The 16,572-nt window shown below is 58.0% G+C and overlaps 1 protein-coding gene across 6 annotated transcripts in view; it reads right to left on the bottom strand.

Annotated features, from left to right (window-relative positions):
• DAGLA (diacylglycerol lipase alpha) overlaps positions 1 to 16,572 on the bottom strand; it is a 61,501-nt gene that overhangs the window by 8,275 nt on the left and 36,654 nt on the right. For all 6 annotated transcript variants that reach the window (XM_019754062.2, XM_019754065.2, XM_074336475.1 and 3 more), the window contains 12 exons: positions 15,159 to 15,260; positions 14,602 to 14,740; positions 11,182 to 11,269; positions 9,011 to 9,145; positions 8,297 to 8,374; positions 6,450 to 6,574; positions 2,731 to 2,884; positions 2,128 to 2,211; positions 1,933 to 2,010; positions 1,388 to 1,468; positions 411 to 553; positions 3 to 71 (listed from right to left, as the gene is read on the bottom strand). In XM_019754062.2, the coding sequence (XP_019609621.2) occupies positions 3 to 71; positions 411 to 553; positions 1,388 to 1,468; positions 1,933 to 2,010; positions 2,128 to 2,211; positions 2,731 to 2,884; positions 6,450 to 6,574; positions 8,297 to 8,374; positions 9,011 to 9,145; positions 11,182 to 11,269; positions 14,602 to 14,740; positions 15,159 to 15,260 (1,276 nt within the window). The remainder of the gene's footprint in view (positions 1 to 2; positions 72 to 410; positions 554 to 1,387; positions 1,469 to 1,932; positions 2,011 to 2,127; positions 2,212 to 2,730; positions 2,885 to 6,449; positions 6,575 to 8,296; positions 8,375 to 9,010; positions 9,146 to 11,181; positions 11,270 to 14,601; positions 14,741 to 15,158; positions 15,261 to 16,572) is intronic.

Below are 16,572 nucleotides of genomic sequence, written 5' to 3'. Positions count from 1 at the left end.
GCCTGGGGACGAGGTCTTTGCCCAGAACCACAGCTGTTACAAATTCTTTGGAGTATTCCATGGCGTCCTCACTGCAAGGGGAGCAGAGGAGGCGCTCAGGTGGGGGAGGGCGTGTTCTAACACTCCTGGGGTTAGTTTCTAGACTCAAGGCCCCCTGGGGAGCTCACAGGTGCCAGGCTGGGCTACCTGCTCCTGTCCCACCCTTCCTGTCAGTAGGGCGTTGCCAGAGGGAGATCCGGGGTCCTCCTGGCATTTGACAGAGCTTGCCTCCATTTACCAGGCCATTCCCAGGCCCCCACTGACCAGAAGCCAGACCGCCAGGTGCAGCCCCCAGCCCCAGCCAGCCCCAGCCCTGTCCAACCCTGAGCCCCAGCCAGCCCCAGCCAACTCCAGAGACCCTAGCAGCTCACCTCAGCAGGCCCCCTGGTGGGGAGTAGGCAAAGCACTTGAGGGTCGGGTACTGGGGGCGCAGGAGGAAGGAGAGGATGGCGGCGGTGCCTGCACCCAGGGAGTGGCCCACCACAATCAGGCCATAGTGTTTGGTTCCACGGCCCTGGGGACCAAGAGAAGCCTGAGAGTCCTGCCCCACTGCCTGCCAAACTAACATCTTAGCTGATACCAGGGAGGCAGAGGGGTCTTCCCAGAGACCTGGGATCATGTCTGTGTTGAATGGATGTTGGGGCAAAGGAAGACCTGAGCTAGGCCCCCACAGAGAAATGTCTCAGGGGAGACTATTTTAACAAACTCCTATTCATCCTTCAAAACCCTGCTGAGAAGTTATCTACTGGGAAAAGCCCTTCCTGATTTTCCAGGAAAGGCTCACTCCCCTCTAGAGGTGGCATCTGTACCTGGAATGACCTTTATATATGGTGATTACGCTCTATTATAATAACTTGGTCACCTGCCCCAATACCTGGGCCGCAACAACTAGACTGGGGTTTCCTGAGGCCAGGCACTGCTTGGTTTTGGGAAGGGCAGTTGGCGGCACCTCAGGAGCTGCCTGCACAGGGTGTGGGCAGTGGGCAGGGCCCAGATCACCCGCAACCTGCTCTGCAATTATTTTCTTTGTCGTTCTGCTCTATTTTGCAAATCTCCAGTTGGAAGCACCTTTGTGCCTCAGTGCCTAGCACAGAGCAAGTGCTCATAACTGGGGGCGGGGGCTAAGCAGGGGAGCCCAAGAGGAGCTGGTGCAAAAGAGGAATGGCTCAGAGGGGCAGGTGGGACTGAACAGGTGAGAAGGAGGCTGGGAGCCATGGGTCACAGGAAAGTGTGGGAGCCTGGTCTTCAGGGGTGGCTCCATCATTCAGCCATCCTGTCCCCAATCCGTTGCCTCAGGGGAGGGAGAGCCACACATGGCCAAGGCTTGGTGGCATGGAAAGGTTCTCACCAGGTCTCTCCCGAAGGCCTGTGATAGGACCATCTCCTGCTCCAACTTCTTCTTGATGTACTCAGCTGAAAGCACCATTCCCTGGGTGAGGAGGAACAGAGGGGTCGCTCAGAGAGGGTCCCAGGAAAGGGGGAGGCCTCGTAGGCACCAGCAAAACTACACTGACCCACAGCTCACTACCCTGTCCTGCCTACTTCCCCCTTTGGTCCTCATCACAACCTGGCTAGGGGGGCTGGTGGACACCTTATCACATTGTTTCCATTTCACAGGTGAGAAAACTGAGGCTCAGAGGGGTTGTGTTAATAGAAACCAGTGTGATCTCTTCTCAGCTCTGCCTCCTCCATCTATTCTGGGTCAGGATCTGGGCCAGGCAGGGCTCGGGGGTTCCGGTAGGTGGGCTGCAGTAAACCTTCCCGATGAATCCACACCTCTGACCAATCTCTCCCAGTAAGCCCAGTGAGCAGGGAGGACCCTCACGCTACCAACAGAACAGGTCTGTTTGCTGGCAGGGGAGGAGAGAAGTCCAGTGCCCCTCAGGTGGGTACCTTGTGTCCCAGCCAGGTGCCGTGGTGTCCCTCCACAGGGAGGCGCTCGGCGTCACCAGTCAGGTCAGTCAGGGCGTCCTTGTGGGGATACAGAATAGGTGAAGGGCGGTGCTGAGGACAGGCAGAGGGAAGCGGTACCCCATGAGGGCTGTGAGGAGGTCCCCAAGGGTGGGTGGGGAGCCTCAGGCAGCATACCTTGGGGGACAGGGTTCCCCGAATACTGATCACCACCTTCTTCTTGTCATGGTCCACAGCCACATAGAAGGGGGTCTCATATACCTAGGAGGAGGGTGGCTCATGAGCCAGAGCCCCGTGGGATGGGGCCAGACTCAGGCAAGCGACCTAAGCAGGCCTCCTTCCCAGCCAGGGGATCTGCAAAGCTGCCGCCCCTCCCGCCGCCATCATGGTAGACCCCTCCTGGCCCCGCTCACAGCGCGCCCACCCTGTCCTCCCAGCTCCTCCGTCCTGCTCAGGCCCGAGTGCTGCGGTCCCGCTTGCTGCGTCCAGAGCACCGCTTCCCAGGGCCTCACTGCTTTTGCCCTCGATTCCTTCCCCCAAAGACGGGCCAGGGAGCCCCACTACAGAGTGTGGGTTTGGGGTCTACTTCCTAGCACCAGAGTGGGTGTGGGGAGAAGGGCCCACCCTGGTCTGCCCAGGTTGCTGTCGGCAGTGCCAGCAAAGCCAAAGGCTTCTGCTGCCGGGGCGGACCGTGAGGGCACCCACCAGGCCGCAGCCTGCAGAGGACAACGGCTGGGGGCTGCTGCACAGCAGCCGGGCCCGCCCGCCCCAGCCGCTCACCGCGTCATGGCAGGATGTGTAGACAATGTCCACGGCAGTCATGTTCTCATCTAGGAAGTGGCGGCGGATGGCAATGGCATTGCAGCCGCAGCAGTTGTCTTCCTCGATGGTAACTCCAGGGGCAAACCGGGGCCGCGTGGGGCACAGGCAGCATCTGGGGTGGGGGCGCAGGGGCTCAGAGCCAGGGACCCCCGGACAGCAAGCTCCCCTCATCTGTCTGGAACACACTCATGCAGCCCCACGCCCTCCCAAACCTCCCTGCAAAGTTCTCTGGGCCACTTCCCAGCCCTTGTCTCACGTGGCCTCTTGACAGCATGTGACCCAGTGGGAGCTCTCAGGCTCAGCCACAGGCAACCTTTCCCCGGGATTGTGTCTCCTTCACTGGCAGCGTCTTCGGCCCATCCTCTCACTGAGGCCCCGAGGTCAGCCCTGGGCTCCTGTCCCCTCTGGTTACACGCACTCCTGCAGGGCCTCATCCAGTAGCAGACTTTAATGCCACCCACGTGCAGCGGAACCGCCCAGACCTGCCCCTGGCCTCCAGACGCTCCCATCCAACCGCCCACGTGACATCACCTCTCAGGCGCCCCACAGGATGGCAACCTCTCCAGGCGCCAGGCCGATGGCCCACTCTGCGTGCTCCCCGCTGTCCTCCACAGCCCACCTGCTCCTCGCTCAGCCCTGTGCTCACGTCCCTCATCCAGTTGGTCAGTATGTCCGCTTGCTCGCCTTCAAATTCACAACCAGACTCTGACCGCTTTCCTTCACCTCCAGCCTCTCCACCCTGCTCCATGCCATTATCTCTGCCTTGGAGTGTCACCGTGGCCTCCTGACTGGCCTCCCTCATCTACGTAGACCTCCTGTCATCTCAACTCAGCAGCCAGAGTGACCCTTTGAGACGTAAGTCATGTCACTTCACTCAAAACCCTACAACACTGCCCTTCTTGCCCAGTGTGAAAGCTGGATCCTTTCAGGGGCTGAGGGCCCTGCCCCATCTGGCCCTGATTCTCTGGCCTGCTGCCTTCGACTCCCCTCTGGCCACAGGGGCCATCTTGCCATCCCTCAGACATGTTGGCCGTATTCCTGCCTCAGTGTCTTTGCACCTAGTATGGTTCACTCTGCCTGAAACACTCTTCTGGCTATTGCGTGAATGGACTCCTCATTCCTTCAGGCCTCTGCTGAAATGTTATGCTACAGTGTGGGGGGTACCCTGGCCACCTCGTGTACCACAGCCCAGCCTCTGGCCGGTGTTCCCCAGCTCCATGACACACGCCCTCATTTTTCTCCAAAGCACCCATCTGCTCCAACGGGCTACATTTCCAGGTCTGTGCTTCTCTGTGCCTCCTCACCAGGCGACAGGCTCCACAGGGTAGGCTTTGTCCCCAGCACCGAAAACAGCACCAGGCACTGAGTGGGCTCCCCACAAATGAATGAATGGGTGCATCAGAGCTGGGCACCCAGCAAGGAGCGCAGCTGCTCCTCAGGCCACCAGAGGGAGCCAGCATCCAACAGATCACGCCAGGAGCCAGAGAGCATGTGACCCACCCCTGCCTGCGGTCTTGAGATGACAGCTGAGATTTTAAGAATCCTGAATTTTGGTGACACTGAGGCTTGTCTTCACTCGAGTAGCACCTGAGGCATTGCTACGCGCTTCACAATGGGGCAAGGCCTTGCTGAGAAATCCCACAGTAGAGTCAAATCTTGGAAGCCACTGGGCAACCTCCTCAATGCATGCTGGGAGAGCCCCCCCACCCCATGCCAGACCAAGTGAGGATGGGCCTAGGTCTCGGGCCCCGGCTCCTGTTCCCAGGCAGCAGCTGTCTGCTCATTCCAACCTCAGCCCCCTCCTTTACCACTGAGCACGTGGCCACCACAGTGTGGCCTTCAGAAATAGACCCAGGCTTGAGTCCATGCTCTGGTGTGTCCCTTCCTGACTGCAAGGGCCTGGGGGCACCTGGACGCCTGAAGCCTCAGTTTCCTCCTCTGTAAGAGTGGGTGCACTTCACAAGGCTAGTGTGAGCTCAAAGGCCCATGATGCAGAAAGGACCCGGCATACAACAGGCACACAGTAAACGGCGGCTCTCCCTGTCCCGTGACAGGGCTGCCGCTGAGGCCATGCGCTAGGGGCCAGAAGGACTGTCGAGAGCAGCAGGGCCAGCAGCCTGGGCGGCAGGGGCCCACTGCATTTTCAAGGCCAGCACTCCTGCCGAGAGGAGACTGAGTGGCAGGGCCACAGGTAGGCCTGGCTTGCCATGCTCTGTGTGGGATGGGAGAACTGCTGCCAGGTGAAAGGCCTGGGCCCGTGGCAGGTGGGCAGCCCTCCTTCCCACGGCTGGTGCTGGGACCCTGGGTTGCCATGGACAGGCAGGGCCTCGAAGAAGGCGGCCCGGCCCTTTGGCTTCCATCCCAACACCCTTGGCTACGGGCCTGGCCTTCAGGCCCGCCTCTGCTCCACCCCCCAGACACCTGCTTCTTCCAGGCGGGAGCCCAGCTGGTTGCTCGCAGGGTCTGAGGACCGTCTGCTCTCTCTCCCTGTAGCACTGAGAAGCTGACACAAATGCCAACATCCCTCCTGTCTGCAGAGTGCCGAGTGCCTGGCTTGCCAGTGACGCCCTGGCTTCTGAGATAGCCTATAGGCAGGCAGGACAGATTCTGCCATACAAATGATGTCCCTCCCCGCGCCCACCAGTGAGTAAGGGCCTGTCAGAGCCCTGGTCATGGGCTCCTGGGCCAGTGCTCATTTGAAGAAGCTCTCAGCCGTAGCAGGAGCTTCCAAGGATGCTGGAAGGAATGCCAGCTGTGTGCAGAATGTCAAAGGTGGGGAGGAGGCATGGGATGCCCCGGTCCACTCTGTCACTCAGTGGAGGGATGGTGAGAACAAGGTCCTGAGAGCCACCCAGCTTTCTGCGGAAAGGAAGGCACTACAGGAGGGGTGTGGCTGCTGTGGGCCTCGAGGGCAGGCGTGTCGCAGACAGAAGCTGCCCGCCCAGCATGCCAGCCTTTCTGGAACAGGGAGCCAGGGAGCTGTCCTCCTTCTGCCTGGCCTGGGTTGACGGTGGAGACACCAAGGCGGGGGGGCCCTGCTGGAGCCGTGCCCGCCTCTGGCCCACTGGGGAAAACAGAGTCCATCCTGGTCCCTGGGCGTGGGCTGAGGGCGGCGCCCGGCTACAAGCAGGTCTCGGGCTGAGGCCTTGCCAGCTCCCTGAGAACAGCCTGTCACTGAACGGCCTTCTCGGTGTCTTTCCAGAGGCCTCAATGGATTGGGCCTTTCTACCAGGAAATTCCTTTATTTCCAAAAGGAAGAGTGCAGAAGGGGAGCAGGAGAAGGGAAGATGTGGGCAGAAGGGAGCGGGTGAGAGGGCCAGGAAGAGGGACGGGAGGGGATGGTGACCAGCAGGGCCAGATGACAGGCAACCTGTCACTTAATCCTCTCAAAACCATTCCAGGAGGTGTGTATCACTGTCCGCATTTTACAGAAAAAGAAACTGAGGCGGGCAGAGGGAGACCAACTTGCCCAAGGCTGCAAGTGACAAAGTCTACATTCAAACTCAGAACTATGTGACCCCAAAGCCCATGCTCTTCCCCACCCAGGGCTAATGCAGGAACCAGGAGGTTGAGGCCCAGAGACAGTGCAGAAGAGAAGCCTTTCCAGGCAGGCCTGGCATCACAGCCTCAGCCCCTCCCCATATGCTGGCCAGCGGAGAGGATGGGGCAGTACTCACGAGCAGGACCGCGCCAGCTGACAGAGGCCACAGGCAGGCTTCCGCATCAGGTACATGGGCCACCCGTAGGCAGCCAGCGCGAACAGCATGTAGTAACAGACCTCTTTGTAGCGGAGCATCTCTTGCTGGAAGAGAGGGGTCAGAGGGCAGTCACCTCCTGCCCTTCCTGCCACAGCCTCAGGGCCCATGGGTTCCCCAAGGGCTGCAGAGGCCCCTCCCTGCCCCATAGGAGGGGCCGCTCCTCCAGATAACTGCATTTCCCTAATTATCTCCATGCAACCAGGGCAGTATCCTCCTGAGACCTGTCCTGTTGCTCCAATCTCAGAATTAACGAGTTGAGGACAGAAAAACATTCAGAGCACTGGGTCGATTTCCTTGCCCAGTTTCCCAAGAAGGGAGGAGAGGGGGAGGCATAAGTGGTCATCACCCTGCCTCAGCAATTAGGCCCTGGAAAGGGAAATTTAACCCTGAGAGGCCCGGGGGCCCTCCAGCTGGGGTATCCAGGCCTTGAGCAGCCGGGCCAGCCCTGGAGACACTGACAAGCTTGGTGACCAGACCAGACCAGTCACTGACTCTGGGCCCTCAGGTTCTTTGTCTGCAAATATAGGGAGATTCCAGCTTGCCGCACTGAGTCACTGGCTCCAAGGGGCGTCTGGGCAGATTGGGATATCTCCGGGAAAGACGCCAGTTGGAAACCTAGTGTCTGTGGCCAAGGGCTGTTGTTCCAGCCGCAGGGCTGGAGGGAGGCGGGAGGAATAGGTGTCCCAGCAAAGCGGATTTGTGTTCTGGTACCCCAGGCACTAGAGGACTCCTGCACTTAGAGGGACTTAGTCACCTTGTAACGGTTGAAGAGAGTGATTAGTCATGATGTGAATTGAAAAAGGTGGTGCCTTTATCAGGGTCCAGAGGGGTGGAACCCTCCCTGGGCCGCTGTTTACTCTTCAGGAATGAGCTGGAAAAGGTAATTATCCTCTCTGTACTTGAGCTTGAGGCTGCAGGGCAGGGATGCTGGCAGCCTCTGCAGGCAGGGGACCCCAATACCTCGAGGCTCGGCTGCCTGTCCCGCCGGCCCCTCTATAGTGAGAGCCCCTGGCATGGAGGGGCTATTTTCAGAGGGGATACAAAAGCCTCCTTTGGGGAATGGGGGCAGATGGAAACCCGAGGCTTTTCCAGGAGACTGACATATGAGGATGAATCCTTTCTAGAAGCGTCTGGACTGACACCATTGTTTTCTGGTGCCATGCTGGGAACTGGACTCAGGATGGCTCATTTCCTCCCCACCAGAGCTGTGTGTGGAAGGTGTGCCCAGCGCCCTATATGCACGTGGGAACAGGCTGGGGGAGCGGTGGGGGAGATGGTCAGGGACTTGCTCAGGGTCACAGTGACCGGTAGGGGGGTGAGGGGGTGGGGGGTGGGCTGATGCAATGCACACCCAAATCGGTTTGTTCCCAAGGCAGGGCTGGCTGCAGTTCCAGCCTGGGCGGCATGGGGCCGGCCCCAGCTTTCCCTGTGACACACACACCTGGATTTCTACTAAAGGTGCAGGAGAAGAGGTTGTGCTATTCCAAGCGGCTTGAAAACCGAAGAGTTCTGTCGCGCTGCCTTTTGTAACAAAGCAATGGCAGCAGTAACAATAGCAGCTCACCCTAGTAAGGCACTTTATAACCTCAGGGGGCCAGGACCAAACGTCCTGAGCATGGTCCAGCATGACCCTGAGCATGACCTGAGAAGAGGGGCTGTCTGGAGAGCTGAGGGGGTACTCATGGTGGAACAGGTGGTTTGCTCAGGTCATTCCGGCAGAGGGGGGAGGGACCCCGACAGGGTGGGTAGGGGTGGTTCTGACTCACCGAGTTCTTGAGGTCCAAGTACTTGGTGTTTCTCGTCACTGGCATGCCCGACAGGAACGCCAAGATGTCATTGTTGGCCTATAAAACAGGCGTGTTAAGGTCAGCTGCATGGCTGAGACAGGGGGTCTGAGCCCCCAGCTCTGTACTCTGCCTGTTTCTCAAAGGTCTGACAGCCCAAAGGAGTGCGTGGTTTCTAGCTCTTCTGCGACCCAGCCAGTTTTCTACAAGCTGAGGTCTCCTCATATTGCCAGGTGCTCCCTTCCCACTCAAAGCATCACCCCTTACCCCACTCCCCGGGACGTTCCTAGCCCAGGGCAGGGGGAAATGCACTTTGCAGAAGATGCTAGGAGACGCCAGCTGGGCTACGGGGCGAGGGTGGGAAGGGATGGAGAGGCAAGGACACAGGCTGAGGCCTGAGCTGCGTCAGTCCTTAGCCCCTGTGGTTAGCAGTCTCTCGTAGTAGCCGGGGAAGCAGCCACACATGGCCCAGGACATGGGCGTCACTCAAGTGAGGGCCATGAGTGGTGGCTGCAGGGATGAGATGGAGAAGGGAGAGGAGTGAGCATCAAAGGGTGACCCCCAGGGCCCACGGGGGCATGTGGAACGTGGGAGGGAAGCTGAGAGCAGCGGAGTGGGGGCTCCCCACTGGGGGCAGCGGAGAGGCTCGGGCAGGGGCGGTGCTGGAGGCTGCCTGGAGAAGGGCCGGGTCCTCACCTCGTCCAGCACGGCATTGCGCTTGGCCCGCTGTCGCTGCCGGAGCAGCACCAGGCCAGCGATGATGTCAGACGGCACAATGTCCAGGTCCCGAAAAAACTCCGCAAAGAGGTAGGCGATTTCCGAGTAGGCGTCCTATGAGGTCCAGGGAGGCAGCAGGCAGTGGCGGGGGAGCAGGAGAGAGGACGAGACCAGGCGTGAATCCCCCGGCGGGGTGTCTGCTCTGGGCCCCTGGCCAGGTTCACCCTGGCCCGGCCCCAGGAAGCGCTGTGCAGCGTGAGCCTCAGAGCCCTGTCTGGCCCTGCAGACCTGGCAGTAGTTGTCACAGCCAGTGCCCCTTCTCCATGTCCACCTCCCGACCCTCCTCAGTCCTCGGAGCTCTAGGGCACTCACCGTCCAGCACGCACAGATGCCAACGGGAGCCATTTCCTGCTCTTTCCCCCGACACTAAGAATCAAGGCCTACACAGCCCCCTGGTTTCTCTTCCAGCCTTTCTCTCCAGCAGAGAAGCCAAAACTAAGGTCCTAGCTGCTTCCTCCCCACTCTGCCCACAGCTGCAGGCTCGGGGACCCCCACATGTGCCTGGAGAAGGGTGTGATGCGGGGCCGGGACCCCACTGCTTCCCTGCACACCTGGCTTCAGGACATGGTGGCCTGTGTGGTCTGAGGCCTCCCTGCCTCGTGTCAAGCTGGAGTCTGGAATCTTGTCCCTAACACGTTAGGAGAGGCTGTGGTGGGAACAAGCTCATGGCAACTGGTTCACTGTCACTGGGTTTCACCCTTGAGGGTCTGGCACTTGTAAGGAAAGAAAAATCAAGGGTTTCAAACTCAAGTGCCTAATAGAGCCAAACAGAGCCAGCTACTGCTCAGCTCCAGCTGACCAGCCTTGCGAGGGGCCGAAGTTCCCAGATCCAGAAATACAGAAGTTTACATAAATGCCCCTGATTTTTAAATGTTGGCATCCAATTCAAGGTTGTTTTTCTAAAAAAAAAAACTTTTATTTATTTTAAGTGTGTTTTCCCAGGACCCATCAGCTCCAAGTCAAGTAGTTGTCTCAATCTAGTTGTGGAGGGCACAGCTCACAGCAGCCCATGTGGGGAATCGAACTGGCAACCTTGTTGTTGAGGGCACCGCCCTCTAACCAACTGAGCTAACCGGCCACCCCCAATTCAAGTTCTAAGCAATGTAGCAAAGGCTGAACTGAACCAGACCTGATCCCTGGACCCCCGTGATGTTCTTTCTGCCTTTTCACCCGGTTCCAGCAGGAGCCCCAACTCTGCCAAGTGCCCAGGACGGCTGGGTATGCTCCCCATGGACCCTGAGCCGTGACCCCTCAGACCTCCTAGTCCTGTGGGGGTGCTCCCCACTCACCAGGGAACCCTGAGGGGGGGCTTTCTTACACTCGATTACTCACTCCACAGATCACCAGGGTCTGCTGGTGAGGAGGAGCCACTCAAGGCTTCCGGTGATTTCCATGGAGGGCACTTGCTATCTGGGTCGGGGAGGAGTAGTCTGCTGACCTCACTGGCTCTGCCACTAATTAGCTGTGCGACATTAGGCAAGTCACTCCACCTCTCTGCGCCTCAGCTACCTGGTCTGCAAAACGAGGGCTGGGACCAGACGATCTCTAAGGGCCCTGCCAGTGCTGGGAGCTCCGCCTCAAGGACCCTGAGGCCCCACCCCACCAAAGGGTCACTCACAGCTGACCCATCTTTCCTTCTGCAGCTCCCTGGCACTGACGAATTCGGTCCTCTGGTTACTCCTCAGAGCGCTCAGTGCAGAAGGCTGACTATGCATATCTAGGACCACACTAAGAACTTTATAGCTCTGTTGGAGCTTCCAGAATAATTTGCAGCTGGTTATACACTGCTTTGCTTTGTTTTCAGGTTGCCCCGGTTTTTGAGTATCCCTTCTCCTAAACTAGACTCCAAGTTCCAAGGGGGTCAGTGAAAGGTCTTCAAATCTTTCTGTTTCCTTGACAAAGCAAGGGGTCAGCTGTTTCATATGCAGGAGGGAGCTGGTCAGTGACTAACAGGTTAGGCTGTCACCTGGCTCCTGCCGGACACCCAGCCCCCTTCTACCAGCCCCCACCCAGCTCTGCCAAGGAGTGAAGGCTCCTGAGTCGCTGACAGCAGGAAGTGAGCCCGCAGGACGCGACCCCCCAGTACTTACTGACTGTGAGTCTTTCGTCCGGGTGCAGCACAGGAACACTTTGAGCCGGCGCGACCAGCTGGTGGCCTGACCCTCCTCCAAGCGGTGCCTGCAAAGGGGGGAGAGTTGGGATGTGTGAGGTCACATGGCTGGACCAGAAGAGCCGGGACCCAGATGTTATGGTAACAGGGTGGCTTGTTCCCAGAATCCCACCAATGGGTTCCCTGACAGGGCACCTAGGGGAGAACAGGCCCAGGCCCAGCAGAAGCTGGGTGGCCAGCGACCTGGCTGTCAGCCAGCTGGGCACTTCCTGGAGGGACTCCTGCTGGCCTAAGGTGGTGCACCGATGGCCAAGGTCAGCACCCAGGGGCCCAGATTTTGCAGACTGACACCAGTATGCCTTGGGGGCTTCGGGGCTGGGAGCCCAAACTGGGGGCTGCTCTGTGGCCCAGGTGTCCAAAGGCTCAAACCAAGAGCCCTGGTAGATGGCAGCAGGGCCCCGGGCCTCTCTGCCAACTCATTCCAAGGCCTAGAGCAAACCTGTCACACACAGCTGCTTCCCCTCAAAAGGAGTTCAGATACAGTCTCTGTACTTGGGGAAACTTTAAGGGCTGAGTTACATTAGTGGGGAGAGGGCCCTTAGCCTTCATCTGCATGGCTGGCCCTTGGCCATCCTAGCCCCACCCCCAGCCCCTGATGGGGAGTCAGGTATCCAGGAATCTGCACCCAGAGGCAGAGAGATTGGCCAGTTAGCCACGGAGGCCCTTCCAGTGCTGGGTGCCCAGAATTCGGTGTGTTCTGAACATAAAGATAACAGATCCAATATTTAAAATGTACATTTCCAGACTGAGCAAGAAGGGCTTGGCTTGCTTTTGTGACATGTGCCCTCCTGCTGGCCCCGTCAGAGCCTGATGCCAAGTGGTCAGGAGGGGAAGGCCTGGGTGGCCCTGAATATGTGCAAGGCACTTAGCGTCCATCAGGAGTGACAGGCCGGCCCTCCTTCCTGAGCTTCTTGGCTCTTCTCTTCAGGAAAGGCCACTTCCTGCTCCCAACCCTGGTTCCACAAGGCCAGGGAAAGCCACAGGGCCTTCCAGGGCTACAGGAGGGGGTTAGGAAAGGGTGCAAGAGAACTGCCATTGCTGGGACTTGCCAGTGCTAAGGGACTTGGGCAGGCGTACATTCTAAACCAATGTCCCACCTGTCAGGGGCTTAATGAAGGGACAGCATGCTGGCCAAACTGGGCTCCCAGAGCATCATGGTTTTTTCAACCTCTTTCTAACCTAATGGGGTTTTCAAACATTCAAAGAGAATTTCCTTCTGGGCCTCTGGCCTGATGAAGTGCTGACTGTACACTGTACTCCAGTACCCTTTATGACCACCAGGGGGCAGATGGAGATGGTCACAGGTTTGGCCCAATGCATAGGTTAGGCTAGAGAGACGTACTAAATCTGGACAGAAAAAGACCCAGCACCCCTTTGCCCTGGGACTCACTAAAGTGAGGGGAGGGCAGATTCTCCTGCAAAGATCCAAGGTCAAGGTTCTCAGAGAGTAGTACTGGGAATAACCCATCTCCCAACCTCCAGCAGGTGTCACTGGAAGGACAAAAAGGCCAAGGACTTAAACAGCTTCCTGACTTCCAGAAACTAAATTAAGACTGTCAGTGAGACACAGCAGGACTTGTGTGCATCCCTAAACGTGGAAGTGGACGAAGGGTCAGTGGGCTTGAAAACGACCTTGTTAGAAAAACTGTGTTGGTTTCAAGCAGAGGGAGGGTGAGTGGAGAACAGCCCGAGAGGTGGTCACACTAAGAGGAGGCTCGGGGCCACCCTTCCAAGCCCCGCCCAAGAGCTGCATAAACTGCAACAGGTCAGGACCTATAAGCTCTGAGGCCTCTTACTCGCATGGGGCCCAGGAATGGCAGGAAGACTTTCTAATTAAAATCATAGCCACTGCCAACCCCCAACTGCAAAGGCGTTGGCTGCTCTGGGCCCCAAAGGCAATTACCCAGAGTCAGGGAGGGGAGATTTTTTTTCCGGGGCCCCAGGAGCCCAGAAACCAGGTCAGGTCAGGGTGTGTGCTTGGAGTGTGCAAAATGGGACGGGTGGTGATGGCCAGCTGAACTGGGAGAGAAAACGGGCTCCCGGGCTTTGGCTTTAAGAGCTGGCATTTTGGGCTGGGATGTGGCCAGCACAGGGCGGGTGTGGCTCTAGCTGCAGTGCTGACGTGGAGGGTGTGTGTGTGTGTGGGGGGGGTGCAGAGAGGAGCAGAAGGTGGAGGCTCAGGAGGCTGGGATGGGGAGACTCCTGCTGAGCGCTGGGGCCTGGGCAACCCGCTCCCCTGGCTGAGAGCCCCTGACCCCGTTTGCCCTCGGCTGGAGACGGAGCGCCAGTCCCACACCCCACCAACTTGACCTGGGGCAAGTAACCTGCCTCTTGTGGATTTGGACTCCTATCTGCAGAATGGGTCTCATGGCCACACCAGCATTGTTGGAAGGATTAAACGGATTGATGGTAAAAGGCTCAGCACAGGGCCTACATCTCAGCAGCTCAATGAACAGAAGTTACTGTGATGCAACCTGGACACCCCCCTCTCTTTTTCTTTCAATAAACAGGAAATACTGGGGCGGCAGGATGGCTCAGTTGGTTAGAGCGCGGTGCTCTTAACCACAAGGTTGCCGGTTCGATCCCCACATGGGCCACTGTGAGCTGCGCCCTCCACAACTAGATTGAAACAACTACTTGACTTGGAGCTGACGGGTCCTGGAAAAACACACTTAAAATAAATAAAAGTTTAAAAAAACAACAACAACAGGAATTACTGTGACCCTGGGTGCCCTCCCTCATTTTCTCTGCGATGGCACAGCCTTCCTCCTTCTTGAAAACACCCTACCCAGGAAGCCTTCCTTCATTACCCTCCTCAAGCCCCCTTAGTCCCAGAGGCCGCCCAGCCTAGCAATTAAGAGCAAGGGCTCTGATGCCACACTGCCTGTGCTTGATTCCAGCCCCATCACGTACCAGCTGTGTCACCTCAGGCAAGTCACATAACATCTCTGTGCCCCTTTTACAGAGATGCTGGTAACAGCTACCGCATGGAACTACCATTCCTTATTATAGACAATGATCATCTGCTCTTACTGTCACGTTTTTGGCACTGGCATTGAAGTGAGGACAATCATAACAATGGCTGCCATTTACAACACACGAGCCAAACGTGAGCCTTGTGTTAACCACTTCGCACACATTATCTCATTTAAATCTCCTAACAGCAGCGTGAAGCAGGAACTGTCTCTCCCACTTTATAGTGCAGGAAACTGAGGCAGGAAGCCTTGGACAAATGCCCTGGGCTCACACAGGTTGGGATGCAGATTGGAGGCATGGGGCCAACCTTGCCTGCCTGCCAGCAAATCCCACGAGGGGGCTGCCCACCACCCGGACGACTGACCGCAGGTTGTAGGTCCGCAGGTTGCGCTGCCTTCTCTTGGTGGCTCTCAGCTTGACGAAGGTGCGGCCCGTGGGGTCAAAGACGCAGAGGACAGTGATGCAGACGCTGAGGATGACGACCCAGTTGCAGACAACCATCCCTGCCGGGGCAGTAACGGGAAGCAAGAGGTGGAGGGGCTGGGGATACCTCCCTGGCTCAACAGCTCTGAAGGAAGGGGCGCTGGAGCCCCCCGTCCAACAGCAAGGCTCCGAAGCCTCTGACCCCAGGCTCTGGCCATATGGCTGTCCCTTTGCTGAGCAATGACCCTGAGGCCCACCCTCGGCACAGAGCAGGCAGCTCTGGGTTTCTAGAGAGATGCTGAGGGCCCCTCAATTGTTGCCCTGGACAGCTCTGTGCCTGCTACTGCCCACCCTCCAGACCAGGGTCCCCTGAAGGTGGGTGGCAGACAACAAGGATGAAGGCCACAGCCCCGGCCAGCTGAGCTGCTGGGCGCCCTCACAGAAACCGTTTCCCTCCGGTGATGCCCGAGCTTCTATCCCTGGGGCTGGCGGACATACCGAGGGTGACGTTCTTGGCAGTGAGGTCGTTGCAGGAGGTGTAGTACTGAGTGAGCCAGACAATACCCACGATGGCATAGATGAACTCGATCACCAGGATGGCTGTAAGGAAAGCAGGGCCCTGGCTAAGGGACGGCCACCGTCTGCCCACCGGGAAGGGCCCTGGAACCTTGGCCTGACCCCTCCTGCCACAGGGCCTATAGCCAGCTCAGCAGTAGGGGCATCAGGCCCCCACTGCCCCCTGCCCACAGGCCTCGTGGGGGAGAGGGCCCAGGGAGCGAGGCTGTCCCCCTAACTCCATCCTGTCATTATGTGCCCTCAGGCTCCCGACACCTCCTGAGAAGGTGACTTGAAAGGCTGCAGATGAATCCTGTTCTTCCAGCATTTTAGAATTATACCCAAGAATTCGAATCACATGTATCTTAGGCAAGTTACCTAGTCTCTCTGAGCCTCTGTTTCCTTGTCTGTAAAATGGGGTGACAACATCTACATTACATTACTGTGCAAGAATTCTATGACACAGTGTTCATTGCAAGGAAACTGCTATTTCCCAGGAAGAGGCTTCTGGCACTTGAGGCAGGAGGAGGAGGAGCCTGCTGCTCAAGGCACCCTGCTCATGCGAGAGCACTGAGCCCAGGGCTGAGCTGGGGTTGGGGGGCATTCAGTGGCCCCCCAGGGGGCAGCATGGGAAACCCCAGCTCCACAGGCAGCCTGGTACGGCAACTAAGAGCCAGGCAGCCTGGGTTCAAATCTCAGCTCTGACACTGGAACACTAGCTGCGTGACCTTGAGAGAGCGTATTACCCTCCCTGGGTCCCAGTCCCCTCATCTGTAAAAAGACCGATAATGGCTCCTGTCAGAGTTAACACAGGGAAAGGGCTTAGCACAGGTCATAGAAGCACAAGAGGTGCTCACTAGGGACAGAAGCAGCCCCAGAGGCTAACTCAGGCTGGCCCTCCCAGGAGTTGGCCCAGGCCCCTGAGGGCTACCCAGGAGGGGGGCTGCTCGCAAAGGCTCACAAAGCAGCTGAAGAGACGCATGTGGCCAAGAACAGGGGTCTGCGAACTTTATCTGTAAAGGCCAGAGAGTAAATAGCTCAGACTTTGCAGGTCACATTCTCTGCGGCAGCTACTCAGCTCTGCTGTTGTCACACTGAAGAAACCAGAGACAGGAAGTACATAAATGAATGAGTGTGGCTGGGCTCCAATCAAACTTTATTTACAAAAACAGACATCTGGCCAGATCTGGCCCCCAGGCCGAGGTGTGCCCGCCCCTGGTCTAGAACATCAGACCAGTAAGTCTGCTGGCTCGCTACTGGACCCTGGCGTGGGCACAGCGCCTGGCCCATAGCGTGTGCCCAACAAATGTTGGCTGAATGAGTGATGGGACACAGGAGAAGGGTGGAGGTGGGGGTG

Source organism: Rhinolophus sinicus, linkage group LG06 (assembly GCF_036562045.2).
Source record: "Rhinolophus sinicus isolate RSC01 linkage group LG06, ASM3656204v1, whole genome shotgun sequence".
Taxonomy (NCBI): domain Eukaryota; kingdom Metazoa; phylum Chordata; class Mammalia; order Chiroptera; family Rhinolophidae; genus Rhinolophus; species Rhinolophus sinicus.
The sequence above is the reverse complement of the archived record's forward strand: the minus strand, read 5'-3'. Positions and strand labels throughout refer to the sequence as shown.